This window comes from Onychostruthus taczanowskii, unplaced genomic scaffold (assembly GCF_017590055.1).
Source record: "Onychostruthus taczanowskii isolate IOZ18803 unplaced genomic scaffold, ASM1759005v1 scaffold5, whole genome shotgun sequence".
NCBI lineage: Eukaryota > Metazoa > Chordata > Aves > Passeriformes > Passeridae > Onychostruthus > Onychostruthus taczanowskii.
Window position 1 is genome coordinate 15311301 of NW_024502568.1, and position 9524 is coordinate 15320824.

At 40.4% G+C, this 9524-nt stretch overlaps 1 protein-coding gene across 9 annotated transcripts in view; it reads left to right on the plus strand.

Moving 5' to 3' along the window:
- PLEKHA1 (pleckstrin homology domain containing A1) overlaps positions 1 to 5946 on the plus strand; it is a 31432-nt gene extending 25486 nt beyond the window's left edge. For 3 of the 9 annotated variants that reach the window (XM_041415320.1, XM_041415319.1, XM_041415321.1), the window contains exons 11-13: positions 85 to 174; positions 1261 to 1335; positions 3407 to 5946. In XM_041415320.1, coding sequence (XP_041271254.1) covers positions 85 to 174; positions 1261 to 1335; positions 3407 to 3736 — 495 coding nt within the window. In that variant the 3' untranslated portion in view covers positions 3737 to 5946. Of the gene's footprint in view, positions 1 to 84; positions 175 to 1260; positions 1366 to 3406 lie in introns of all 9 variants that reach the window. The other 6 variants (XM_041415325.1, XM_041415327.1, XM_041415322.1 and 3 more) reach the window with 4 other exon arrangements.
- The last annotated feature ends 3578 nt before the right edge of the window (positions 5947 to 9524 follow it).

Consider the following 9524-nt stretch of genomic DNA (forward strand, 5'->3'; position numbering starts at 1 on the left):
AGCAGGGGTAGGTTGTGCTGCAGGTGCTGGGGCTGTGGGCAGGCTGAGGGCTGCTGCTGACCGTGGTGGTGTTGTTGTTTGCAGGCAGACAGCCCCGAGGACATGCACAGCTGGATCAAGGCCATTTCTGGGGCCATCGTAGCGCAGCGGGGACCGGGCAGATCAGCGGCTTCCGTACGTCACCCTGTCACCCTGCACCTCAGAGGGGATGCCACTAGCTCCTGTTCACTTGTGCCATTCAGTCCTGGCTCTTCCTTCTGCCTTTCCTCTCTCCTGTCCTGTAGTAACGTGGCCTCTTTGCATGAACTTTCAAACATCAAGTATTTCGTGTTTTTAATGGAGCACTTTTTTAGTCGTACCTGTGACTTTCTGTGCATTGTTTGTCTTGAACACGTAGATAATGCAGTGCTAACCTAGAGAAATCCAGTATCATCTGTCACTATTACTACTTTGGGAGTTAAATTAAAACTTTCTAATTCTTGCGAGGTGTTTCTGCTAATTGCTGTGTTTTGCAATCAAATGATGGTATCCTAATTTCTTTGTAACAACTCTCACTGCTAAATTGTCATTCTCTATTGCTGATAGTTTATTGCATATGCAGATACAGATTAAAATTTAAACTAAGATCTGTGCTCACATGAATGAGTTCTTGCTGTTGGAAATGCAGTGAGAACAGCATCTTGCAGTACTCAGCTGGGGCACTGTGACAAGTGTTAATATTCCTGAAGCCACGTGGATGCCAGCATTTCATACCTACTAGCATTTCAACTGTATTAGGTGTTTAGCACAAAGGTCATTAACTTGTGAAAAGCAGTGGGAGTTACTCTGGTGTCACAGTGTCTCCAAGTATGTCCAGATGTAGCACCAGGAATACTTCACAGTTCAGGTATTGCATGCTGTGTTTTTCATTTTCTGTCTCTGGGATGTTTTGTAATAACCTGGATACATCATTACCCCCATAATCTGAAATCTAATCATTCAAACCTGGCTTTTGACTACAAATTTGCATTGATGCCGTGTTTCTGATAACTCAGCCTAAGTTCTCAACCAGTTTTTGGTAGCTGCTTCGTGCTTTTAAATAAAACTTCCTGATACACATTTTCTCTTTGTGGGGGCAATGAAAACAGCAGGTAACTTTTCTTTCTGTATGCTTTTTTCCCTGTGTTTTTTTTTTTTTTCGTGTGGGGCTAACGGAGCAATGTAGCTATGACTGTCTGCATCACTTCTTGTTCCCTCTGTTGTCCTCTCTCCCAAGTCCAGGTGACTCTAATCTTAGCTTTGCACTGTGTTCCAGATGCGGCAGGCCAGAAGGCTGTCGAATCCTTGTATACAGAGGTATACATCAAGAACTGGTGAATGCAGCACGTATGTGGGCTCTCATGGAAACTCGCCTTCTTAACAGAGGGCTAGGACTAGACACTAATTTGCACTATAAAACAAACTAAAAAGTAATGCTGCCTGTTGTCATTATCATTACTGAAAACTAACTCATCAATAATATCGTTCACTCACAGGTTTGCACTGTTTTTTCTTGCTTTTAAAATGATTGGAAATGAAAAACACCAAAACCACTGCTTATATGTCAAAGCACAGTAAATATTTAACCATAAGTGATGTCACTTTAATAGGAAAGCACTAAAACTAATTTGCATGAGAGTTCATATTTCCATTTTACTTTACATTTGTTTTGAAACTGCGCCAAAGTGACATTAAATGGAAGCTGCCCACAAACTAATACAGATGAGTGCACACAGAACATGCACATTGTAACTAGCATTTGGAAGGGCCTAAAGTAGCCTGATCTGCATGGCTTATGAGATCTCTGCATGAAATGATTAGTTCAAGCATTGAAGCATTATATAATAATGTGTAACCCATGCCCTGTTCAAAGCAGGGCACCTTAGGAGCAGTGCAGCAGCACAGTCTCTTAACCATGAAATTACAGCCAGTGTGGGTAGTAAAATCTGGATATCCTTCAGGGCAGCTTAGCAAAAATTCGGAGGTCTTGTCCTATTTGGTGAAGTAAAGTTGTTAATAAGAACAGTAGGTAAATCAGTGAATCATAAGTTCTGCTAAAGCAAGCTTTTTTCCTTAAGAGGAGTATCAAGTCAGGTATGAAATCAGGCAATGTAAATGATGTGAAATACCAAACTCAAGTCCAATAAAAAGTTGCGCAGGTTCATCCAATAACATTAAGCTCATTTATAAAAAGAAATATGGTAGTACTTGGCAGAATCCATGTTGATTAAATTTATTAATTCATATGTCATGAGAATGTCATAACATTCTAAAAGAAACTTGAAAAACTACAGTGGAAAAAAAAGTATTTAATTTAGGATTTATATTTGCATCTTGGACACACATCTGTGATGGGTTTGGGGTTTTTTTTGGCTAACAAATGTGCTTGAGAAATGCCTTGATTTGTGTGTGCACATGGGCTGGCAGATTCCTTTAGTTCCTGGACTAACACTGGTGATGGCAGACCTGGCAGCAGCTGCAGCTCCTAATGCACACACAGTTCACTGCAACATTACACAGCATTTGGATCAGAGCATTTCAAACCCAGCACTGCTCAGGGATTTGAGACATCCTGACAGAACTGATGGATGCAGTGCAGAGCCCAAGGAACTTCTTGTTCCTGTTCAGGAGGTCAGGCTATCCCAGGACATCCAAATGGCATTCCATGCCTGTTCTTCAGACAACTAAATCATTCCTGGGTAGTCTGGGGACTTGTTTTTGTCAGTAAGTAAATGGTGGAAGATATTTTGATAGTTATGTAAAGGTCAGCAGAATAATGATAATAAACACAAAACAATAACTTGCATGGAAGGAGTAGCTTAAGTATCAGTTTCTTTTCTAGGTCATTAACTTTGAAAATTTTTAGATAGCCTTGATACCTTAAAATTTTTGTTTGGTCCTTGTGAGAAATTGGGAGGATTTGGTGCTCCAAGAACAGGGAACAGTAAAATGTGCATTGCTTCAGGATCCAGGACACGAGTGCTTGATTTATATGAATAGGTCTGAATACATTTTTCTTTTGGAAAGATGTGACTTTCAATGGCCTTTAAAGTGTGCATCTTTGACAGGTTATTTAACATCTCAGTAAAATGAGGAGCCTAAATTGCTGGACTAAAGTCTACAGAGCTGCTGTGCTTGATTTAAGAATTGAATTTCCTAGAATGCAGCAGGTGATGTTGCTGTCACACGCTGCTGTGAGCTCACACCCAGTAAAGCAGTGCCTCACAAAGCACCTGCCTCCTGCTGCCGTGGCTGATGCTTCGCTTTGTGTATTTCCTGTCTCGATATTTTTATTTTTTGGGGTTTTTTTGTGAGTGTGAAATCTGAAACTGCGTCTTTCCAACGTGACGTCAGCCACTTCATTTGACGCATTCCCTTCTTTTTCCAGGAGCATCCCGAGCCTTCTTCCGAACCCGGCCATGCTGTCCGTCCTGCCGGCGCAGCCGCAGCCTGCTCACATTCCACAGCCCCTCACGGCAGCCCTCTGGCCCCAGCCCCTCACCCCAAACCCCCTGCCTTGGAGAAGCGAGGATTTCACGAGTCTTTTACCAAGGCCAGGCCAAGGAGCTACAAGATCCAGGCTGTCGCTCCAAGAGAATCAACTTCCAAAGTGACTGAACGGGGCCCTTGGGAACCCCGGAGCAAAAATGGCACTCAGGAACAGGATCCTGGCCTTGTGGATCTGGATGATGCAAGCCTTCCAGTTAGTGATGTGTAGGGATGGAAGCGTTTGGAGAATGATCCATTTGTTCGGTCCTTTAATTTCCTTGCTGGGACTTTGAACCAAAGAAAATTCCAGGAAATGAGAACAAAAAAAACAAAAAAATACAAACCGGAGCACTGCTGTTATATATATGTGTGTGTGTGTTCTGTGCACACATGGGTATATATAATGTGTTTGTGTGTTGCCTTTCAGCTGAGGGTCAGAGATGGACCTTAGGCATTTTCTCAAAGCCTGATAGTAAATCACTTACTAGGGAGGGGCCAAACTGCACAGTTTAGGAAAAAAAACCAACCCAAAACGCATTAAACAAATAAAAAAAGTACTTCTGCAAGTAAGCAAGGTACCAGCAACTTCTAATTCCTAATCTGGCAGGTTTACTAAATTTGCAACTAATGCTCTATTTTGGAGAACTTGTTGCCAACAAATGTGATTATTTAATTTCATCTTAAACTACAGTAAGATTTTAGGCATATATGAGAATTTTTTCTCTCCGTGGCTTTCAGATACCAGGAAATGCACAAAATGTTTCTTCTGTTCTTTAAGATCAACAGTGTCAACTGATTAGTTATCAGAACAAGAATTCTGAACTCCCTTGGAATTCTAGTTATGGTGCTGTAAAATTTCCACTAAAATAATATTTTGAATAGTCAGCCTATTTTTGATGCACTCCTAAAGGTGGGTTATAACCTTTTGCACATTTGGATTTTCATGGACTGCATGTATTGGTGTTTTGGAGGGGGGGAGAAGAGAGTTTGGACTTTGGAATTTGGACACTTTAGATCTTTTTAACCAAGTAGAGTTTATGTTGTGTTACATTAGGCTTTGCAGCAATTATGTTTTCTTAAATGTTTAAATGTATTGTTTGGTTACTGTTTTGAGAATGATTTCCTTCCCAGCGCTTTGTGAGCAGTTCTTGTTTCTGTATTGATCAGTGGAAGAGCTCCTTTAGTTGTGTTGTTATTGGTACTGAACTGTTCCTAGTCCTGCAATTGTGGCCTATAACCTTTGGTGCACTAAGAATCTGAAGTGCCTGTGTTTTCTCTCACATTGTTGAAACACTTTTGGGTTAGTGATGTACACAGACCATTCTTACTGGATTTGAGTGTTGGCTTGGAGTTGCTCTGGATAGCATAGCTTGAAACAGCTCTTTAAAACAGGATTTATGCCAGGGGTACCAGTGTTCTGGTGTTGCACCCACTGCTGTGCAATATGTGTTCTTAAAAAGTGAGTATTTGTTGTTTGTGTACATTGTGTTATGGGGCATCAGTGATGCCAGCGAGGAGAACCTTTACATTTCAAGTATTGGATTAGGTGGTGTGTACTCTTCATCATTTTTGGAAAAAAAACCATTTGCTTTAATCCCAACCCCACAAATATTTCATGCTGCTGCTTACTGTGATCCTGATTGTCCAGCTTTGTGAGACTTTGTCTGCTGGAACCTAAGATACATATCAGGCAAGTCCATCTTCTCTCCAACTTCCAAACTGACTTCCTGCTTGAGAGATGTGGATGGCTTTACCACAGCAATTTGTTGATCCCAGGACAGAGTAATTGGTATCATATAAGAATGGAATATAATGATTTCAAAACCTTAAATTATATCAGCACCTTCTTTTGGTTTTGGTTTATTTTTTTTTTATCCATAAGCTAACTAACCACTGTCCTAAGGCAGTGGTGTCTGTAAATTACTGGTTTTGTTTGACTTTAGATATATGTGAAAACTAGCACAAATTGGAAATTACTGTAAATGTCTGTACTAGTATTGTAGGTTTTAATTTCTATAAAAATAAACCATTAGCTCTTTCAAAGCTTATTTTTTTCACAAGTACATTCTGTGTGGAAGACACTTTGCATTGTAATATTTTTACTGTAGTCTAACATCTGAAATCACTTGCTCTGGTACAGCTTTCACACTGCATGGTCATTTTATTGTATTTTGGTATTGGCAATTTTACACATTGGGTGGAGGTAAAGCAGCTCCATTATGGGACTTACAAAAAGAGGGAAAAAGAGAAAAACGAAAAAAGAAATGAACTACTGTTGTAGTTCAGTAGCATAGGGAAATATTTGTGGTTGGTCACTGTCAGGGTCTCCTATTTATCAGTACTTTTATAAATCTATGAAAATTGTTAAATTATTTTAGAAACAGTGCTGTAAATATGTCACATTTAAATTGTCAATAAATCAGTTTGGGTAACTTAAAATAACATCTGGTTGAGTTTCTTTGCACCATGACAAGTATTTGATCAGAGCAATATATTATTTTTCAGCAGGTAAGAGATCAGATTCTCCTTTATCCAGCCATAGCATCTCTAATTATTCAAATCTAATCAGGTTGTGTAGCCTAAGAATGAAATTGAACAGACTGAGCTGATTTTTTTTTTGTGCTAATTTCAGTTTCTTCTGTGGAAGTTTTACATGTTGGGCAAGGGATGTTGACATAACCACATTGTAACATGGATTTTTCTGTCTTTACACGGACGGATCAGAAGGGTTCTCTCTCAGAGATGCTTTCCTGACACCCAGACTGGCCACAGTTACCCAGATTCCACTGCCACCACCTGGCTGTGCACTCTGCCCCTTCGCTGAAGAGGAAATGAAATTATTCTGTATGGCCACAGGCTTAAACTCACTGTGTTAAAATAAAATACTTACAGAAAATGGAGCTGCTGACTGCAGTGCACATTCCCGGGGGCAGCTGCTGAGGGGTGATGTGTTTGACTACAGTTTAAAAAAGTGGAATATTCCTTAACTTCGTGGAATATCAGGATGTCAGCACCACCTAGGGGTCACACTCTAGCTTTAAAAATCAGTCAAGTCTAGTACTAATTTGCTTTTAAAGTGTATTTCCTTCTTAAAAACTGATCTGGAGACTGTGATTGTTAAGTCAGTGGACTGTTCCAGGTTGGGGTTTTTTGCTGCTGTTGTTGTTTTTATTTTTGCTCTTTTTTTAGGCTATTTTTTTTTTTTTTTTTTTTTTTAGGTTTTATAGTAAGTATAATGGATGGAGAAATTACAGAGTGCACCTGATATGTACACTCTGAAGGTGTGGAACAGAAACATTACTGTCTTTTTAATAATTCCATTTTAAATACATGTGAGAGAGAGGGAAGAAATGAAAGAAGGGAAATACTGGATAGGGAATTTCAGTCTATAAATTGAAACTAAAGCAGTGAAGCCCTCTGTGCCATGTGTAATTCTACCTTTTAACAGTTTCATTTAATGTCTTAATAGTCACCTGAACTTTCTAGAACAGCCTACAAATTATTTGATGCTCCAAGCCAGTGAGCTGCTGCAGCCCTTCTGAGGTGAAGTGAAACAGTGAAATACTGAAGGCAGCTCTCTGGAGAGCTGACACACCTGAATCCTGCCCTGGGATTTGAGTCTGCCTGGATTTTTCACTTGAGATTTTCGGTGCAGCCTCTGAGGAAAAGAAACTGGTGCTCATTTGTGAAGGCACTACTAATGGCCTAGCAGCTGTTGAACGCTGCCCTTCAAAGTGTCACTTTTGACACTGTAATTTGGGATTTGCATTTCAAACGAGGGGAATTTTGCCTATCAGGATGCACAGTGAACGCATCTTGCAGGAATTTAAACCACTCTGTGTTCTGATGGCAGCCAGGCACACCTGAGTCACCTCTGCTCTCAAAGGGTACTGATAAAAAAACATCCCAGGGGAAGGAAGTGTAACATGGATTTTTCTCTCTTTACACGGATATGGGATATCTCAGAGATGCTCTCCTGAAATCCAGCCTGGCCCCAATTACCCAGATTCCACTGTCCCCACCTGGCTGTGCGCTGTGCCCCTTCAGAGGGGTGGCATTTGGCGGGGCAGTGGGTATTTTTCTGTAAACGACAAGGTTTCAGGGTTGTTTTACAGCCTGCAGTGCCCTACGTGCGCTCCTGCTGGTAGCTCTGCCCTCCGCCGGGAAGGAAATGCCACCTGACCACAAAGACACGCTGCGTGCAGATTAGCGATTGTTTCTTGGGGCAGGTCGCTTGGCTTCGTGTCAGCCTTTACAAAAGACACCCCGATGGTTCGTTTCGTTTGTAAATTATGCCAGCAGTTAATGCTTGTCAAGCACCAGGGCTAGATTGTATCAGGAAAAGAACGTGGAGTTTTAAATTGCCTGGTTTGAAGCCATTCTCTTTCAAGGCAGTGACATTTTTTTTTTTTTTTCTGTATGTAGCAATGAATGTAGTTTTTATAAAGGTTTGGGGTTTTTCCTTTCAGTTTTTTCTAAGATTTCTCTTGTTATATTAAAGTGGAGAAGTCCTGGGCTTTTGGGAGGTGGGAGCAGGGTTGTTACACTTTTCCCCCAAAAAATCTGAGAGGAAGCCATTAAGGCATGAATCAAAATTATAATAACGAAGCAAAGAGAACAAAGCTGGAAAAGCTTTCTGCAAAGTCCAAGATGTTGGAGTTTGCTCAGACTATCAGCATTCCAAACTTCCCAAACCTCCTTCATCCTCTTTTCTGGCCGGGACCCTTCAAGACTCAGAATTTACCCTTTTTTTCTCTGCCCAAGTGTGCCCCTTTTTCATCCTTTCCTTTCTCCTCCCTTTCCGTGTGTGCCCAGGTGCTCCGAGGGTCTCATTGCTGGGCAGGCTGGCACAGCACCCCTGGATCCCTGGCAGCTGTGCCCACACTTCCATACCTCTAGGGGAATTTCTACTGTGTGATCTCTAGGTGGAGCCTCCTACCACCCAGTTCCGTGTGAAAATTATTCATATGTGAGATTTTTTCATATTAAATTATTCATGTATGAGATATATATGAGATATTTTACCTCTGAGACTCTGGAATGGTTTTTTTCAGGTTTTTTTTTTTTTTGGCTTTTCTGGTGGTTAATGTCTGCTGGCTTGGGGAACTGTTCTGTGACAGGTGGAGGAGAAATAATAATTGCAGCCCATCTCAGGTCTAAGGCACTTCTGGACATATCAGATGGACAATTAACAAATCTGTTTGTCAGTGAGCTAATTTATTAACCTCCCCAAAGGCTTAGTTCGGTTATTCTGGAAAGCAAGACGTTTCTATTCAGATTTTATGTACTTACATGACAACTATAAAATCAGCATCATAAAATATTATATTTTTAATACTCAATAGAAGATTTACATTCTTACCAAAAAGAGTCTGGAGCTGATAGTGCTGGCTGACGTGTTAAAAAAACAACCGTACACCTTTGTTCTCTACAACCACTATCAAAGGTGAAGATAAAAAGAGACACAACCATCCATGGAGAGAGGATGACAGAACCTGGAGCTTTCCCACTGCGGGTAGTTTTTTCCTGCCTGTAGAGATAAGGCTCCAGTGGCTCCGGGCAGTAAGTCATCTGACCGAACCCGTTTCCTAGTTGTTTAATTGTTTTTTTTTTAAATGGGTTTGGGGTTTGTTTTGTTTGGTGGGGGTTGGTTGTTTGTTTCTTTCTTTCTTGCTTAAAGCTCATCACCTTTCCTTAAAGACTTATCTTTATTTAAAAAGGGGCAAAGCCCAAACCAAACAAAACAAAAACAAAAACAAAAAAAAACAAAAAAAAAAAAAAAAAAAAAAAAAACCAAAAAAAAAAAACCCACAACCCAAGCTTGTAAAACCACAAAGCCTATAAAAAGTAGTCGATAAGCAGTGGAAACTGCTTAGAAACATTATGGATATATATATCTCCCCCATATATACCGGGGGGTATATGTATGTATAAGGATACACAAACATTTAAAATATTTTTAACTTGTAAATATTTTCGACCCAAGCTTATAAAACCACAAAGCCTATTAAAAGTAG